At 40.0% G+C, this 21161-nt stretch overlaps 1 protein-coding gene across 1 annotated transcript in view; it reads right to left on the minus strand.

Annotated features, from left to right (window-relative positions):
• LOC126235261 (uncharacterized) overlaps positions 1-21161 on the minus strand; it is a 145975-nt gene that overhangs the window by 14772 nt on the left and 110042 nt on the right. The window contains exon 5 of the mRNA XM_049943990.1: positions 3115-3180. Coding sequence (XP_049799947.1) covers positions 3115-3180 — 66 coding nt within the window. The remainder of the gene's footprint in view (positions 1-3114; positions 3181-21161) is intronic.

Raw genomic sequence — 21161 nt, forward strand, 5'->3', positions numbered from 1 at the left:
CTTAGTATAAGTGCAGCATCAATAAATAATGAATGATAAACAGTGCAATTACAATAGTGTCCTCTCTTCCCCCAAAAAAGGATAATTGCTTAATAAACAAAATCAAATAACATTCTCAATATTCCATAATGAGTCAATAAGATCTTGGGGTCATTAAGGCAAGGTAACTTTGGTGCCACATTCAGACATCTATGAAGCTGTGGGCACGCCAGGACCATCAGAGACATTCTACATCCTGCAGTCATGCCCTCACTGCTGGCGGTGTTGCAGTCACCTGTGATTGCCAGTTCTCTGATCCTGTTTTACATTTGAGGCAGCAAGGAACAGACCCAATCCCTTAGCTAGCTATGCTGCCTTAAACAGCTGCTAGTGCGGCTGGTGAAATATTTTTTGGACTAGCAACACCTCTGCAATTTCCACTGACTTTTCTCTTGGTCTTCTTAGGAAGTAGTGAGTAGGGTCTTATTTCGCTCTTATGCACAAAAACAATAATGCGTGATGTGACACTGTCGTTGAGACACTGGCTGCAATTTTGGGTACACTGTCTATCAGAGCCCTGTCCAGATATTCAGATTTGTCAGTCTGGTTTTGTATCAATATCAAATCTTTACAATGGGCAACAATTTCAGGTGGAAAATAACTGACTGCAAAGCTATTATTCTGCATTGTAGATCCAACAGGAGTCTGATATATTAGAGAGACTGGACAAAATAACGCATGGACACCTGCTTCATGCAAATTGTTTTTCTGCCTTATCTCCAACTCAGTGGCATTTTGCTAGCCATAAAAATTTTGTGAGCCCCCAGTACCTTTATCATTGTTCTTGTGCTTCAAAGTGTGTGTATCACAATGCCAGATTTTATAGTCTTCAAAAGAGGAACAATTGTCATTGTCACTAAATGCTTAAGTCCCTGATACCAGTAGCAAATCTGCTAGGGAGAACTACGGCTGCTGTATCTATTGTTGCATCAGCACACTCACACAGTGGGAAAAATTTGTCTGCTAAACACAGTAGTGGAAGAAAAACTCAACTTATCAACAGGCACAGGATGACATCAAAGAGAACTCCTGCTTTGAATTAAAACATTGCCGTCACCAAACCAATTGCTCGGTTTGAAATGGATCTAGAAAACAGGGTCAACCAAAATATTATGATAGCAATTGTGTGAACAAAACATCTGTGGCAGAAATACAGTGAGTACATGTGTTGTTAAGCCAGAGGAATTAGAATTCAGTGGTGTAAGAATCATAAAACTTTAACAACAGATCACTGTAAACATGTTGCATGGTCGAACAAAGAGATTGTGCTCTACTGTACGAAATGTTTCTGTTCACAATTCAGAATATCTTCTTTTAACTTTGAAATATCATGGAAATTGAGCAATGCTTTGGGTAGTCCTTTAGTATGATAAGGCTACTGGTAAAATTAAGTCGGCATCCATTTTATTTAATAGTGCAGTTATTGTTTCCAGTAGGTAAGTGTGCATACAGGATGGTAATACTTCCTTCGAAGACTCTGCACACAGTTAAACATGCTTGACATTTCTATAGTCCTCTCTGTATAATCCTAACACAGGTTTTAGCAACATTTTCTTAAAATCACATCTCACACAAAATACAATACAGACCATTTTTTGATTTGTTTAAATATAGCACATGTATTACTTAATGCTTGTTATCTACACCTTCCATATTTCTACATTCATGCTGGCATGTCACTTACCTTCATTTATGTTTTTGTGTTTATATATGGAATGAACAAAAAAGTAACGAGTTTGAGATCTGCTACCCCAGGTACCCAATGTTTGCCACTCCTGCCCACTACCTGATACCATCAGTATCTGTGTATTCAACCATGTAAGTTCTCCAGAAAGCTTCATTCCACATGTTGGCAAGCACTACATCATTGTACTCCTTCAAATCTTATCGAATGCCACTGAAATGGTGCAGTACTCCATTAAAAAGAAGAAAACAGCAGTTGTTTCCGTTTGTCAGCAAATAAAAAAGTTACTAAGGTTTTACTATCGGCTGCGAAATGAAAACCTAAGTGAAAATCTGGCAAAACTTTGCACAGATGTGTTCGACAGTGTCTCTAGTGTGTCCGTAGATAGCATCATGTCACTCTTCTCAGTTCTGAGTACACAGTGAGTGCATAACAAAGCCTAGAAAATAGTATCTCCTGCCACATATGGATGCCTGCTGTGAGATTTCGCCTGATTTCATGCAACCCCAGGTAACTTAACTGCCATCCATTTCCCTCTTCATTACAGTTCTCAGCTACACACTCCAAGGGCAATGAGGATGTTGCTGCAGCATTTTCAATAGGAAGTGGTGTTTATCATCCACTATACAGCCCGGACTTGGCTCCCTCTGATTTTCATCTCTGCTAAAATAAACTGCTGGCTATGAAAACAACATTTTGGCACAGACAATGAGATGCAGTTCTGCATAGAAAATTGTCAGGAAGCACAGGAGGCTGCTTTAATCACAAGTGTATTGGAAAATTGGTACAAAGTTACAAAAGATGTCAAAGACAGAGTGGCGACTATTTAGAGGAGTAACTGGAAGGTGTAGCTAACTGTTGGAAACGAAACAGTTTCAATTTTCTCTGTGATATCCATTTTACAACTGATTGTTCTTTACTTTTTGAACAACCGTCATACTTTGCATTTTTGATTGTATTTGTCGAATATTTTATTTTGATACATTCGTAATGCTTTGAAAGGTGGCTTGCTGAGTGTATTTGTAGACGTGTAAATCTCTACCCACTTGAGAAGTAAGGGACTGTCCTCTTTATGCATAATACTTCCTGCAAGGGTTTCATTCCAAAGAAATCTGCAACAAAGAATCCATCTGCTGTTGAATTAGAGGCATTTAATTCTCTACCACATGCAAAACATGCAATGTTCAACAGTGGTTACCAATAGCAGATATACTACTAAAAATATATGAAATATTTATTCTTTCACATTTATCTGTCTTTTGGCAATGAGTTAGTTGATTCATTGTAAGAAATACATGAAAAAAAAAACCATAAACACACTGCACAGCCATATTAAGCAAGAATACTCTCACAAATGCAAGATCCAAGCATACTGTGTGGAATGTACTAACCCATGACAAAGGTGTTGGTGTCGGAGAGCTGCTGAAGTTGGTTGTTGCAGCCTCCCCATCATGTCCCTGAAAAAAGAAAAGTTTAATAATTATTGACCCAAATGAAACTGAAGTACAAATGTAAGCAAGACTTTGTTCTTCTATTTATATCACTATAGGCTTTGTCCAGACTCACTGTTCTGAGAAGCAGTTCTCTTTAAATTTGAGTTACAGAAGGGATCAATGATGACAGGTCACAGGGTTGAAGATAAACTTCTTGAGATCTTTGAAGAAAACGCTGGCATTATGAAGTGATGTGAAATACAATTAACTGAAATCATTAACAGTGAAGGTGAATAGAAGATTCATATTAGTTGATAGAATTTTGGTAAAGTGCTGCTTTCAAATATTTGCTGTAATAGGTCCATGTGGCCCCTTAGAACAGTGTGACACATACGCTCAGGAAGTTCAGATGGGAAGCGCTGGAGGAATGGTGGCATAGTAGTCATGAAGCCCTACAGGTATAAATCTAAAAGAAGCTGAATCTGAGGTGACCTGGGAAATGAAGCGATTGTATGGCACTGATGGCCGGGAGTCCCCACCTGGGGAAGTTCAGTTGCCAAACTGCAAGTATTTTTAACTGATACCATATAAGATGACCTGCAATGATGAGAACAACACACAGTCTCCGCTTGGAAGAAATCTCTGTCCCTGTTAGGAATCGATCCCGGGCCCATTGCATGAGAGTCTGACATGCTGATCTCTCAGCTAAGGAGGCAGGCCAGTGAGCTGTGCAACAACATTACTGAGAATACTGTGTATCTCACCTAGGAGTTATGAGAAAAACAGACCAAAAATTGTGAGAATAGACACATGCACCTAGTCACTTCTCCCTTTCCCTGTATGGTAATGGAAATGTACCGGGCATGGCTACCACTGATGCAGAGCACCTATCATGGACTCTACAGTGCCTTGCAGTGTATGTCTATTTATGTGAAGGAGAAACAGACTGACTGTCTTATCACTGCAGTCTCAGTCATCACAAACATGGCAGTTGGAGGGAACATTACTTGTTTGATGTAGGCTCTCAATAAGATTTTTTTTTCTTAAGATTCAACCCCTAATGGAGTGAAAGAGCAGGTTCAAAATTATTTGCCCAACCAGTGCCTAGCCTAAACCATCGGTCTCAGAAACATAAAATTTATTTTCGTAGGCTCTCAGTTAAAAAGAATTTTGTAAAATTTAACCACTAAGAGGTGGAGACACTGGCCAATATTCCTCCAGCAGCCAATTCACACAAAAATATGATAGTGCATACTGTCCCTTCTTTAACTTCAATCCCAAAACCCGAGTGTACAGCAGCTGTGTAGATATAGATGAAAACAATTACGGCATTACGCAAACCATATGTACATGATAAAAATCACTAAACGAGACATCCACAGAATCTTTGGTTTCCAGCTACTAAGCCATCTAAGAATTGTTTTATGTTGGTGGTAAACAACTGGTAATGTGAGCATTCCTATGACATCCAAGTGTCAATTATCCTTATGTGAGACACTATTCATATCATCTATATTTTTCTATCACTATTCCACCTCATTTGATGCAGTATGTGAAGTAATTATCTAGATTCTATACTCTTTATACTTGACAGGATCTTAACTAAATGCCTGTAACTCATTTCTGACATCGAAATTTTAGCAATAACATACACCATCTTAATGTTTTTGGTCAAGTATCATACTCTGTATTCCTAGAAACGCTCCAGGTAGTGATGACTTGCTGTCAGAACTACACAGCAGGTTACCATTGCGGCAGAAGCTGTCATGTTATACTTGTAACGCACACAAGTGTTATTTCCATCATGCCTTAATGAGTTGAGAGCAAAATGTGTCTAGCAGAATTTGGTAATCATCATAGAAGAATTAGATTAGCTTCTTCATCAGGAAACCATACTAGGAATAGAAAATATTTTGGTCTGACATGAGAAATATAACACACAATGTTAGGTCTGTGTTAATAATATTTGTAATGAAGACTATGTAAGATGATAACCATTTTTGTTTTACTTTGGTTGATGTTAAATATGCCTCACTGCCTGGCACAAGATCTTTATATATCTAAAATATTTGCCTACAAAAAATATAATGAAAATAATACTGCCAAAGACAATAATAGTAGCAAAAAAATGTAAATGTCGTGTGACTAGGGCCTCCTGTCGGGTAGGCCGTTCGCCAGGTGAAAGTGTTTCGATTTGATGCCACTTCAGCGACTTGTGCGTCATTGGGGATGTAATGATGATTATTAGCACAACACAACACCCAGTCCCTGAGCGAAGAAAATCTCCAACCCAGCTGGGCATCAAACCCAGGCCCTTAGGATTGACATTCTATCGCACTGACCACTCAGCTACTGGGGGTGGACATAATAGTAGAAGAAACAATAATATACATTAATTGATGAAATTTACTTCAGTTTAGAATAATAATGGGCAAGGAATAGGGAGGTATCAGTCATGGGATACCGGTAGAAATAATCCCAGCATTTGCCTGGAATGATTTCAGAAATCTAGGAACAGCCCAACTCATTATGTCTAACTGAGGTAAACCACTCTGATTCCTGAGAACTGTCGGCAGAATAATGTCTCTGGAAGATTCCAAATAGGACACACTCAGCTGCAGAGAGGAAGATTTTCTCTGTTAGTCTAATTCCCATTTATAAGACCAGTGTGTTTTGATACATTATACTGATTTGAAACTAACCATATGGAAACCTGGGGTTAAACCTTTTGTCAATTACCAGCCCATAGAGACTGAGGCCAAAGTCAGCTGTTCTTGTGATGAATAGCACGGGTTTGCAAATCCACGGTTTGTCGCTAACAGCCTTCATCTCTAGTGGATTCCTACTGAAAACCTGTGCTACAGAATGCTACATATTTATTTGAGGACTGTTTTAGGATGCACTCACAACACAAAGAATACTCTCTGGGTGAAATGAGTTGTCTTAATTCAGGACAGAATCTGACTCAAGATTTGCATTCAGTAGTTCATTGTTTACCATGTGGCTGACAGTGCATGCGAGTGATGATCGTGGTCGTTCTGTTTCATATTCCTTTCTTGCACAATGTGTTTGCACATGTCTGCTTTGCCACCTACTTTTGCTTTGCCACCTACTTTCTCAAACCTATATATGCAATGTGCCAGCCATACCACCCTATAGTGCAAATGACAGTAATGGATGATTGATATAACTTGCACAGCAACCAGACAGCCATTAAATGACTCAAAAGATATGGAAGGGACCCAGTAGTTGAGGAAAGAGTTGAGGGTGTTGCAGCCTATCCCACAATCTGTTCAATCTGCACCTTGAACAGCTTTTTCAATCTGTACCTTGAGCAACATGTCAGAAACAGCAAAAGACTTGGAAGACCAGTTGAATGGAATGGAAAGTTCATTGAAAAGGGATTATAATATGAACAACAATATAAAAAAGTTAACTGAATGCAGCCAAATTAAATCAGACAATCTGGGATAATTTTATTAGGAAATGAGACACTGAAAATAGCAGGTGAGTTTCAGTTTTGCTATTTGCGGAGATAAATAACTAAACATGGTAGAGGTAAGGAGGATATAAAATGTAGAGTTGGAATAGCAAGAAAGGCTTTACTGAAAAACGAATTTTTTAAACATCTAATGTAAATTTAAGTATTAACCTGGATTAGTATTAGATTTTAAAGTATTAATTTTTTCAAAAATCTGTTCATGCTATTGTAAGTCTGCATTTTACATTTTTAAAATTTCGTTTTTAAAACTTCAGTCATTTTTAAAACTGCAAATAGTTCACTTTTCAAAACACTTTTGTTGCCGCTCTGCAATCATCAGTTATTTGGCTACTCAAACAGCAAAACTCTCCCACTATTTTCAGCAGCTCATTTTCAGAAAATATTTGGTTGACGTGTAATCTCATATTAAGTGAAACAATGGCACAGAACAGTACAGACAAGAAGGCGATAGAGGCCTTTGAAATGTGGTAGACACTACCGCAGAAGAATGCTGAAGATTAAATGGGGAACTGACATAGATGTATTGAATACAACTGGATAGAAAAGATTTTTATGATGAAACTTAACTATAAGAAGGGATAAGGTAGGATATATCTTGAAGCATCAACATGTAGTTTATATAGTTTATTTTGTAATGTAGGGAATTGTGTGTGGAGGTGGTGACAAACAATGAAGAGTGTGACCAAAGCTTTGTTACAATAAGCAGTCTCAAGTGATGTAGGTTACAGTAGTTATGCTGAGATAAAGAGGCTTGCACAGGATAAACCTGCGTGAAGAGTCTTCGAACTGAGGATCACAATAACATTGGATAGAAGGAGGAGGAACTCATCATCCCATCATAATCAGCTGCTCTTACAAAACCCGTAGAATGATGCTGTTTTTTATGATGCCTGCCCAATGATGATGAAGAAGACACAAATAATCCCCTAAATATCTCTCCCATACAGATTGTGAGGGCAAGGGTAGATGAAACCTAAATTCCTTGACCCTGCCAAAAACTGGTGAAGGAGATCAGACATATGATGACCACGCCGTCGGACGATGTTATCGGGCAACAGTATCTGACTACCACTGTCAGTGCCACTGTGAACACAGCCTTAGTCAGCTTGGTGAAGACAGTTTATCAGTAGCTTTGAAATTTATGTATTTATGAAAATCATTGAATGTATGTATGTTCTACATCTCCTACTAAACCTCTTAACTGATTTCAATCAAACTTGGTAATCATCTAGATCGACATGAACACTCTGCAAATCACTGTGAAGTGCATGGCAGGGGATACGTCCAATTGTGCAAAAGTACACTGTACAAGGTGTAGTTATTAGGGTCTTTTCCCACTCCATTCACATATGGACTGCAGAAAGAACAGCTATTTCAATGCCCCTGCGCATGCTGCCCTCACAATCTGCGTGGGAGAGATATTTAGGGGATTATTTGTGTCTTCTTCATCATCATCATTCATCGTCATTACAGTCGGAGGAAGGCAATGGTAATCCATCTCCTAGGACCTTGCCTAGTAGGCAATGCGTGTCCCCCACATCATCCCCTACACTCCTCGGAGTATCATCAGTATATTCTTAGTCCTCACTTAAAGCCAGTTCTTGAAACTTTGTAAGCAAGTTTTTTTGGGATAGTCTACCTTTATCTTCAAGAGTGGCAGCTCAGTTCTTTCAGTATCTTTGTCACACTCTCTGGCAGCTCAAACAAAGCCATGATATTTCTCTGTGCGTGTTCAGTATCCCCTGTTAGTCATTACCCTTGCTACTCAAATGCAAAAGTTACAGAATACTAATATTTGGTGATATCAATAGAGACATTAGGTTTAAGAATAGAAAGGTTGATCACTTGCTAAATACATTAAGATCCCTTAAGTTCAGTTGCATAAATGACAAACCCACACAACAGGAAGCACGTCTAGATAACGTAATTTGTAATTTTCATGTAACCAAAACAGAATTCAACACAATCAAACTAGGCATTTCAGATCATGAGAGACTATGGCTCAGACAAACTATTTAACAGTAAAGCAACTGAAACTTCCACAGACTGTAGAAAAGTCATAAGACCAATTAAAGAACAAAAGCTAAACAAGTTGATAAGTAAACTGAATTTAATAAAATGGGATAAAATAATAACCATTGCAGGAACAAATGAATCTACAAACAAAAATCTCTACCACTATGGAGTGAGATAGAATGCCCTATGCCTAATGCAGTCATACTTGGACAATAGAAAACAGTAAGTTAAGGTAAATAATCAAATATCAGAATGTCTCCCAGTTGTAAAGGGTGTACCTCAAGGACCTGTTCTTGGACCTTTCCTTTTCATTATTTATATAAATGATTTACTTGCAGTTGTATCATGTGATGCAGTGCTATATGCTGATGACACATCACTCATCACATGTAATACCAATCGTGAAAATGTGCAACACAGCATAGCAGTGGCAATGGAGAGGTGCACTACTTGGTTTGAGGCAAATGTACTGCAGAAGAATGCTAGTAAAACTGAAGCTATTGTATTCAATCTGAATGCTCCCAGTGATAACAACAAAACACTATAATTATTAGGATTTCATATAGATCAAGAGCTCAGCTAGGATACCCACAAGGGAAGATATGTGGCAAACTGGCATGTGCCATATATCTGCTGTACAAGCTGAGGAGCAGTGTTCATAAAGAACTTCTGTTATATGCATATGTTGCATTATTCCATTCGCACTTGAGTTATGGAATACTATTATGGGGCAGTTCCACAGGCTCAAAATTAGTGTTTAAATGGCAAAAGAAAGCCGTAAGGTGCATAGCAGAACTTAGCCCATATGAATCATTTCGAGATTATTTTAAGAAACTAAATATAATGGCAGTGCCTGGCCTGTATATTTACAACTGCCTTGTCTTCATTAAAGAGAATCTGAGTAAATTTAACTTAAGAAGAACAGTTCATGACCATAACATAAGGAGTGGACATACAATTAATATGCCATATGCTAAGCTAGCAACAACACATAACAGCTACAAATATCTTGGTCCTGTCTACTTCAGCAAATTACCTGAAAATGCCTACACAGTTGCCGTTAATAAATGTAAAACCAGTGTTTTGAAGTGGATCAAAAGTAAAATAAATTACTCTGCTCAAGAGTTCCTTGAGTATGTGACAAATGACCCATTTTCCTTATGAGAATGAACTATAAATTAACTGCAAACTATGTATATGCCACACTGTGCAACTATTCTATTACTGTTTCATGTATTTATTGTTAAATATCTATTTGATTATTTATTTGTCATTCACTTAACTATGTAGTTCATTTATCTTTTAACTGATCTATTAGGAAACTTCTTGTTGTTATTGACATTTGCACAAATATGGATTATATCCATCTTGGATTGTTATAATACAGTTAATCACATTTGTCATGTCGAAATTTATATTATTATTATTAGTATTGTTATTATTATTATTTTAACACTGACAACACCAATTGCATGTAAATATGCTCAATGGTGGAATAAAACATTTGTTTTGTTTTGTTTTGTTTTTAAATTTGTATTTGGTAGGAGTGACATGAAGGCATAGGGACACCTGGAGCAATTTCAACAAATTTTTTTATATATAGGACTCATTATCAGCATAAAAAATATTGTGGGAGATAAGATACCGCTACTACCCATACTTGAGAGGCGCGGGGGAGGGGGGGGGGGCTGAAGGGGGAGATATGTCAAAATGTTCGAGAATTCGCTACAGTTATGGATGAAATGTGGGTGGGTGGGTGGGTGTGTCTATGGATGAGTATGTGTGCGTGAGTATGAAAATACAAATGACATAAGCGCGCGCCAGCGAATTCGCGTGCAAAGTTCTAGGTTTCATTAAAGAAGGAGTACGATTTCTTTATGGATGAAAGTGAACTTGTAAGGAGGAAGAGGAGGAGATCAAATTAGTACGAGCAAAAATGTTTTACTGTATTCGCCTATATAACGGATTCCTATGCTTAGAAACAACGATCGTTTTAAAACCGTCTCTTGACTGTGTTCAAGAAGCAAGACTGAATAACTTGGAGGGCTACATCAAATCAGTCTTCTGACTGACAACAAATTTTGTCATAGAATAAATGTACTGTGAAGCTGTGGTTTAAATTCCCAACTGCTTAAGCAAATATCTGGAAGGTATACGTGTGTGAACGCCACAGCGTTCCTGCGTAATCACATCCTTCTGTCCAACCAAAACTGAGGAATTGTTCCACCCGTGTTGCCTGATTGCCAGTAGGCGTTAAACAATTTCGGAGAGTGGTTTAATGAACAAACGGCACGGAATAACGGACCAGTTTTGTGATTAGATTGAAGAGTTCCTAGCAAATAGTTCTTAACACAGAGATATCTTCACATACAAAAGCCACTTTGAGCGTACGCCATAGAAGTGTTTAGGACTATTCACTGCTCAATTTGTAAAAAATTAGGTTCTGGTACTGTGACCTTCCACGTGATATTTTTGAAATTTAAATTTCTTAAAATGTTGTTTTAACGCCTTTCCGAGGATTTTAAAATGTGGATATGACATTTATTTTACATTGCTTCAACCGTAGCAAAATTTCTATTTCACCAAATACCAAAATCTGTGGTTCTGATTTTTGTTCCCGTCAGAGGTACCGTCACAAATAACGCAACTGGACTATTACTATTCACCCCTACCGAACAACATCGGGAGCCCTCTGTGGCAGTACGTAGATAATTATGTTGTCTGCAGAGCTACGAACTCGTAGCGATATGCAGGCAGACCTGAAGACTCGACATCTGGTGCAGGGACTGGCAGTTGATCGTCAACACAAACAAATGTAACGTATTGCTACTGTACGACTACACAACTGCCGAGCAAGCTCCGGAAGCAGTCACACCACTAAATGTCTGGGAGTAAGTGTGAGGACCGCTTTAAGTGGAACAGCCACGGGTTGGCTTGAAAGCGCGAGTGAGTTATGGAGATGATCATCCAAATCGAACGCCATATCCGTTAACTTACGAGGTGACTTTCCTTGAACATACACTACTAGAAGCAGTCTCTGCAACCCTTACGTTGTTTCAACTGGGATTTTATTTCACAATTTTAACTTAAATTATGCAAGATTTATTTTTACTATTATTTAAATGTAGTTTAACTGATCACTGTTGATTTTATTGCACTGAATAAGGCCTGGGTTATTTGACTTTTTATGACAAAAAATATTTTTGGGGATGTTGAAACATCACACACAAATGAACTGTTATATAAATGAATCGACATTCTGAAAAATTATAGTATCTCTGTAGCAAGTAAATTTTCGCACAGAATTAAATTCTAGGCTTTAAACTTGTACATAAAAACTGCACTCAACAGTAACAAGTAGAAAATCTGCTAAACTGACAGTCTGTTCTAGAATTTACATTTCGTTTTACTACCACTTACCACACACTATTTTTTGGAGATACAGTATGGTGCCCATCGCCATGGTTCTGAAGTTCTTCCTCTGAATGATTCTCTTGTTTGGCAGCAGAATTATGATAACTGGTTATCGCAAAATCGTCGTATCTTTCGTCTATTTCTTGTTCTTTATCCCCGACATCTTTCCCCATCCACCAACCAACAAATTCATATGTTGGAGAAAACATATACATAGTTTACGGGAGGACGACGGTTCAATCCCGTCTCCGGCCATCCTGATTTAGGTTTTCCGTGATTTCCCTAAATCGTTTCAGGCAAATGCCGGGATGGTTCCTTTGAAAGGGCACGGCCGATTTCCTTCCCAATCCTTCCCTAACCCGAGTTTGCGCTCCGTCTCTAATGACCTCGTTTTCGACGGGATGTTAAACACTAACCACCACCACCATAGTTTACGACGCAAGGTATAGGAAACCCCAACGCGTGTCAACGACACGAATCAACAACAAACACGCTAAGAAGGTGATAATACAACCGACAGTAAAACATTGTACGGTTGGCGGTTTAAGGAGGGTAGAGTGGTATAGAAGTATTCCGCCAGAACTGACCATGGAGAGCGAGTTCGAAAATTCTAGCGCGGTCTGAGAGAACACACCCTGCGAGTTAAAAGGATTTGCAAGAGAGGCGTTGCATCAAGGCTTAACTCCGAGAGAGTACGTTCCTAGAGGAGAACAAATATATATCTTCTTCCTATACAAATTTAGCGAAAAGACAGAGAAGGTAAAAATTTGAGAGATTCGAGCTCACAAGGAAGCTTAACCAGCAATTTTTGTTTCCTCTTACTATTCACGACTGGAACACGAAAGGGAGAAAGTGAAAGTGATACAACACACACAAGGTGTCTTGCGGAGTACAGATACAGATGTTACACATCAGCGAATGGAAATATGCTAAACATGTTAATTTAAGGATTTCTGTATCCCCCAAAAATGGCAATTAGGCCTACGTTCACGACAAAAACAGCTAAAGCTAAACGCGATAGCTACTCTTCTCACTTTTTTTTCCCCAGTTCACGTATTCATGAATAAGCACACCTAAGAACTTAGTACTTATTTCTTGTCTGTTACTTTTTATTGATACACTACATTAACAGGACATTGGGTAACTATGACAGTACAAAACTGAATGAGCTGTGTCCCTACTTTTTTTCAAAGTTTACATGTAGTTCACTTCTACAAATTGTTAATAACTTTAACAGAAACACCGTTAATTATTTTCCATGAGAATACTTCTTCGTTTAGCTTTGGCAATAACGATTTTATCATAGAAAAAAAGGATTACTTCTGCCTGCGATTCAAATAAAATGCCGCATCACAAACATAGGGGATAAATAGTAATGGGACCAAGTTAGAACCAGAACCCTGAGGAATACACAAGTTGATTCCCTCCCATGAACATAACGTCTCCCTATCTATATTTCTCGAACACACTACTGCAACTTTCACAGTCAAGGCCTATGGGAAACACAGTGAATATGCTGCTAGGAAATTCCTTTACCGCGTTTCTAAGGTCACGTGAATAGTTATCATGAGCAGATTAAAATTCTTAGTACGTCATCCAAAGATGTTCTATTTAAAAACAAAGAAAAAGGGGGATGGTACAATACTAGTAAATAATATCACAAATCAAACTAACACCCAAAGCCGGCCGCTGTGACCGTGCGGTTCTAGGCGCTTCAGTATGGAACCGCACTGCTGCTACGGTCGCAGGTTTGAATCCTGCCTCGGGCATGGATGTGTGTGATGTCCTTAGGTTAGTTAGGTTTAAGTAGTTAGAGCCATTTGAACTAACATCCAAACACATTTACACACACCTGAACCAGTTTCGCAGTAACTCGTCACCTTGATTATTTCCCTTTTTCTTTCTTTGTAAGGACAACACTTGATGATAACTTACTACGGAGTCGAAACTGGTTATGACAGTATTTGTGTGACGTGAGGATGCGGAATACAGCACGGGAATTCGATGCTAAAGTAAATTTCTGCATCCCATTTTCTTAAATATGAACTAAAACTGTCATGAGTTGAACTTAATTTCTGTAATACACACACCAAAAAAACTTTTGCATCACTCCGGTTCCCAGAACTCCTGAAGATAGACGTTAACTGTGGATTTGTATCACAGACACAGTCCCTTTGGCTATTCAGATATGTCACTAAACCCGCCCAAAGATGTAAACAATCATGCATGAGCAGCGCCTATTAGACGGAGGGGTTCCGACAGCCGATCAGTTCCTGTCATTCCACCAGGAAGGAGGTAGACGGCTTATGTTGTCTGTAGTTCAACCATGCCTAGACGGTCAATGCCGCAGTTCGATCGCGTCCGCATTGTTACTTTGTGCCAGGAAGGGCTCTCACCAAGGGAAGTGGCCAGGCGTCTAGGGGTGAACCAAAGCTATGTTGTTCGGGCATGGAGGAGATACAGAGAGATAGGAACTGTCGATGACATGCCTCGCTCAGGCCACGCCAAAGGCTACTACTGCAGTGGATGACCGCTACCTACGGATTATGGCTCAGAGGAACCATGACAGCAACGCCACCATGTTGAATACTGCTTTTCGTGCAGCCACAGGACGACGTGTTACGACTCAAACTGTGCGCAGCAGGCTGCATGATGCGCAACTTCACTCCAGACACCCATGGCGAGATCCATCTTTGCAACCACGGTACCATGCAGTGCGGGACAGATGGGTCCAACAATATGTCGTATGGACCACTCAGGATTGGCATCACGTTCTCTTCACCGATGAGTTTCGCATATGCCTTCAACCAGACAATCGTCGGAGACGTGTTTGGAGACAAACTGTCCAGCGAGTGCAGCAAGGTGGAGGTTTTGGGGTGGCATTATGGGGGGCCGACGTACGCCACTGGTGGTCATGGAAGGCGCTGTAACGTCTGTACGATACTTAAACACCATCCTCCGACAGATAGTGCAACCACATCGGCAGCATATTGGCGAGGCATTCGTCTTCATGTACGACAATGCGCGCTCCCATCGTGCACATCTTGTGAATGACTTCCTTCAGGATAACGACATCACTCGACGAGAGTGGCCAGCATGCTCTCCAGGCATGAATCCTATCGAACATGCCTGGGATGAATACAAAAGGCCTGTTTATGGACGACGTGACCCACCAACCTCTGAGGGATATACGCCGAATCGCAATTGAGGAATGGGACAATCTGGACCAACAGTGCCTTGTACATTCTCTGAATAATTTTTTTTCAGCTCAGTCTCGCATGAATGCATGCCGAACTGTTTATTTTGCGCGATACGTTGTGTTCTGTAAAGCGCATTGTGCAAATGGCTTTGAAGTCTATAGGACGCACGTTGATTTGCGAATTATTAGACGTTTATATGGCTTTGCCAGCCTCATAGTGTGTAAAACCAAACAAGTGTAGTAGCCGTCATAACAAAACTAAGCACTACTATTAGCCGTTGTTGAAATCTGGGAAAAATAATCTGCCAACAAAATGACAGTTCACGTTGGTGTATAGAATTTATGACACTGCCGATATACCATCATACTTTCCGAAAAATCTCCCACACAATTCTGAAAATTGCAAGAGCCGACAAGTGCGAGGATTATCGAACAACAGCTCCTGCAGCCAAGTTGCTGACAAGAACAATATACAGAGGAGTGGGAAAGAAAATTGAGGATCTGTTACATGACGATCAGTTTGGCTTTAGAAAAGGTAAAGGCACCAGAGTGACAGTTTGGTAACAGAAGCAAGACTGAAGATGCTAGATGTTCGAAATCCTGAGAAAAATAGGGGTAACCTATAGGGAAAGATGGATAATATACAATCTGTACAAGAACAAAGAGGGAGCAATGAAAGTGGAAGACCAAAACGAAGTACTCGGATTAAACAGAGTGTAAGACAGGGATGTAGTCTTACGCCACCAGTATTCAGTCTACAGATCGAAGAAGCAATGATGGAAATAAAAGAAAGATTCAATAGTGGGATTAAAATTCAAGGTTAAAGGATATCAATTATAAGATTCACTGATGATATTCCTGTGTTCAGCGAAAGTGAAGAAGAATTACAGAATCTGTTGAATGGAATGAACAGTCTAATGAATAGGTAAGTATGGATTGAGAGTAAACCGAAGAAAGACGAAAGTAATGAGAAGTAGTAGAAATTAGAATGGCAAGAAACATCTGAAATGGTGATCACAAAGTGCATGAAGTTAAGGAGTTCTGCTACATAGGCAGAAAAATAATCAACGACGTACGACGCAAGGAGGACATAAAAAGCAGACTAGCAGTGGCAAAAAGGGCATTCCTGGCCAAGAGACGTCTACTAGAATCAAATATAGATTTTAGTTTGAGGACGAAATTTTTTAGAATTTACGTACGGTACTGAAAGACAGATTGTGGGAAAACCTGAACAAAAGATAATAGAAGCATTTGAGATCTGGTACTACAGAAGAATGTTGAAATTTAGGTGGACTGATAAGTTAAAGAATGAGGAGGTCCCCCGCAGGATAGGCGAGGAAACGAATATATGGAAAACATTGACAAGAAAAAGGGGCAGAATGATAGGACACCTGTTAAGACATCGGAGAATAACTTCCACATTACTAGCGGGAGCTGTAGTTGGTAAAACTGTAGAGGAAGACACGGATTGGAATACATCCAGCAAATAACTGGACACGTAAGTTGAAAGTGCTACTTGGAGATGAAAAGTTTGGTACCGGAGAGGAATTCGTGGCGAGCAGCATCAAACTAGTCAGAAGACTGATGACTCAAAAAAAATCTGGAAACAGAAAAGCTACAATTAGTAAAGAAGATAAATTCGTTGGGAACTAATTATGGGAAGCAGAACGAAAAGCAGAAATGGAACTAACGAACTAGTGCAGCCAACACGTCGGTATTTTTCATGTCATGAACTTTTTGCACGGGTAAGAAGTCCTATGTAAAGCTTCAAGCTTTCTATTCCTTATTCCGTACGTAAGACAATGCCCTTCCACTTACCATTGAACAACGAGACGATACTAGTAGTAAAATAAGTCCCATAAGAGAGAAAGCCACAGAAGAGAACGTCAGTGATACTTTTCAAAAAATTATTACGTGGTTCTCTGAGAATGGACTCTCCCTGAATTCTGAGAAGGCACACTACATTTATTTCTACACACGCATACAGTAATACCAACAATTAGTAGCATATAAACGGGAGTCAGTAAACATGGTAGAATGTTCCAAATTTTTAGCTGTACACATTGACGAAAACTTGTACTGAGAGAAGCGTATTACTGAGATTCTCAAACAATATATTCCAGCTACATTTGCTCTTCGCATTATTGCTAGTCTTGAAATAAACGAATCTACCTCAAGACATATTTTTTGCATATTTCCACTTCATAATGTCTTATAGAAAGATATTCTGAGGTAACTCACTACTTAGAAAGGAAGTACTGATATCACAAAAGTGAGCTGTAAGAATAATACGTGGCATTCACTGGCGGTCGTCATGCTGATACCTCTTCAAGAAGCTAGGCATTCTAACTACACCGTCACATATTCACTAATGAAATTCATCACAAAGAAATCCAACTCAGTTTGAGAAGAACAATAACGCTCAGATCCACAACGCCACAGGAAAAAAATACCCGTTATTATCCACTATTAAAGTTCTCAGTGGCTGAGACGGAAGTTCAGTACGCAGCAACGAAAAACTCTGATCATTTTCTTAGTTTGGCAGGTGGATGGCAGGTTTTAAATGTAAGCTAAGGCCATCTCTCCTGGACAACTCCTACTCCATGAATGGATTTGTACTTAAAAACTGCTGTACGTATCCTGTAAACTGACTCGTTCCACATAATTTCGCTAAAAGAATCGTTCAAATTACCTGTGTAGCATGTAACTAACTACCTAATATGGTAGCTGTGCCCTTTACGTAACAGGCTTGACTGTGGTGAAACTGCACTTACGAAGTTTAGGTCTTTGAAAGAATTTCCTGCAGCCACATAAGTAAGGTAACTTCAGGACCCTGAGTTACAGGAACAACCCCTCGCAAATGAGTGTCTTTGTTCTTAATTACAGATTAAACTAATTGCAGAAGTACGTCAAATGAGCGAGCGTCATCCTCTGATAGCTCCGATGGTTATTTAGTACGCTTATGCCCAAGGTCCCTTAGTACAGTTTCACGTGTCAGTTTTCCTTTCCTCTGATACCTCTCTTTCAGCCATCTTGGCTTCCAATCTTTTATTTTCATTTTTTATTTACTTATTTATTTCGCAAGCGCAAAGTCAGCTCAAGGGCCAAACAACAGCTGGTATCCATATCCGCCACTTCTACATCCCCGAGACTTAACAAGCAGTTTGTGCAATATTACTCTGTTGTCTAGAGCCAACCGTCAATATGTTGTACAATACAATATTACAGCCCAATATTACTGACAGTCTAGGAGCACTTGAGAGCTAGAATGAATTTTCACTCTGCAGCGGAGTGTTCGCTGGTATGAAACTTGTAGCAGATTAAAACAGTGTGCCGGACCTGGACTCGAACCCACAAGCTATGCATTTCGAGAGTGAAGTTGTGCGAAGTTGGAATTTAGGAGAGAGGTACTGGTTAAGTAAAAGTGTGAGGGAAGGTCTGAGTGGTGGCTGGATAGCACAGTCGGTGGAGCATCTGCCCGTGAAGGGTAAAGGTTTCGTAATCGAATCCGATTCCGGACACAGTTCTAATCTGCTAGAAAATTACGAAGAGCTGACAACAATCGACAGAAGTTCGAAAATATTTGTAATGCAGGAATTGCATTGATTGGAAATAGCAAATTAAGATCTGCAGCGAATAAAGCGCGCTCGCAGATGTGAGGAAACGGCTGGAAACTACCGCGGCCTGCAGCACAGCGATCAATGGTTGCTCACCTGCCACGCCTCCACAGCCCGTCGCGCCGGCGCGCCGGCAGCCTGCCGGCGTCACAGCCCGGCGCCCAACTGCGCACTTGCCTTTCGGCGAACCTGTTTTAAGGCCTCGGCGCTGATGCAACCCCCTCCCCCCGCTGCCCACCCATCGCTGCATTCTCTACGCCAATCACGTGCTTACACGTCACTGCCGTTGGTCTTGCTGTACGCTGAGAAATCGGAGAGATCGCTGAGGCCCAGCGAGGGACTCCCGTAGCTACTGTGTACTGTATACTGAAGTCATCCATTTCACTCTGTATACACTAAGCAAATACACATTCACATTACCGGGCTTTCACATTTTTTTGGTCTTGCACATATCGGCCCAGAATTAAATTCAAAACATACTATTTTTTAGGGGGGAAATTGTGCTCATGTTGGAGCGATCTAGATGGTTGTAAAACAATAAACTGGTAGCCAAGATCGCAGGAATTCTTTTTATTCCATGATTACCGGTTTCGGCGAAACTAAAGCCGCCATCATCGGATCGTGGAACACATGTGTCCTACCTGCGATCTTGGCTACCAGTTTATTGTTTTATAAATTCAAAACAGTTCCTATCTCCCGGTTTTGACCAACACTTCCAAGAGGGTTCCTTTGGTTGTTGATCAAATGGTGGAACTGGAAATCCCTTCGCAAATATTCACAATTGGGACTCCCTCCGCTCCACTGTCAGCCTGCCTGGCGTTTGGTTGAAAAGTCCCTGACGCTACCAGGGCTCTTTACTCGAACATTCTGTTCTTCCCAGAGAACGAAAAATACGAAAAAAACTCTTCCTACGCAAATTTCTGTCAACGACATGTTATTTTTAAACACAATATATCACAATGACTTCTGCGCAAATACTTACTGATGTTAACACCTCCTGTTATTCGAAGAATCTGCCTTAGTCAGACACGAAAGATAGTTTTCAAAATTCTGAAATGGCATTTTCAAGTCAGCCAAAAATGCTTCTATATCATGACTAATGACTCCTTTGCTCTTTGTATTTGGTAAATAAACAGTACTTTGATTTATGAGATTAATATCAAGTGCTTTTACATGAGAGAATTTTTGACATTTCTTAGAAATAGCAGCCTCCTCTGACTACTTAATAAGATCCATGGATCTGGACAACATGGACAACCAAAACTTTCCCATGTGATAAGCTTTTTACACTTTTTTTTTCTTTTTTTTACCAAGAATAAATGTAGTGAGAGCAGGCATTGCCTACAGAGGTAACAGTGACGTTGAAATTAAGTTTTTCAGGGCAGCGACCCGCAAGTCCTACTCAGTACATTTTATTGATGGATTGCCCCTACAATACACTGTAATTGTAAGAGAGAGAGAGAGAAAGAAAGAAAGGACGCACCACGGAGGACTTATGCAAACTGGCCACAAACTGAAATTCACACAAGTATCGACGGAAAACGCAAAATTTTTAACTTTGAATGTGTGACGCTGCAGCGCTATTTCAGCACCTAACTGACAAGGATAGTAAACAGGGGCATGTCGACACCACGGCATAAAATCTTTGTGAATTTCATTCCGTGAACTCAGCTAGACAGTACCTATGCCTCGCAGGCACGTGAGTGGCAATATACACAGATGTCAGCTTATAAGAAGGGACGTATAGTTGGTCTCAAAGAAGCCGATTGGAGTACTCGGCGAATAGCTCGTCATTTGAATAGGAGCAATCCCACTATCGACAATGTTGGAAGCAATGGATGCTTCATGATCTAACACAGTGACAAGAAGGAAGCGTTCGACCTAGAGAGGTGACAGAACGACAGGAGCGAGCAATCGTCAGAGTGATGAGTCCCGCTTCACACTGACAAGGGAATGGTCCAATAAGACATATCGAAACCTACCCTGAAATTATTTTACACAGGAAGAACACTACGAAAGAAATGCACTGTCAAAATTTTAGCTGCTAAGAGACACTGCAAGTATTTTAAAAAAAATAGCTGAAAATTGCCAAATTCGTAGCGCGCCAGGCGGCGGTAGAAATTTACTGGCGCTGTAGCAACTGCACGTGCGCTACCAGCCACACGCACAGCCGAGGTCGGTGGTACATTTGTTAACAGGAAACACGACACAACCCGATCGTAATTTGTAACGGATGTTTCACGTAACCGTTCGTTGA

This window comes from Schistocerca nitens, chromosome 2 (genome assembly GCF_023898315.1).
Source record: "Schistocerca nitens isolate TAMUIC-IGC-003100 chromosome 2, iqSchNite1.1, whole genome shotgun sequence".
Classification (NCBI taxonomy): domain Eukaryota; kingdom Metazoa; phylum Arthropoda; class Insecta; order Orthoptera; family Acrididae; genus Schistocerca; species Schistocerca nitens.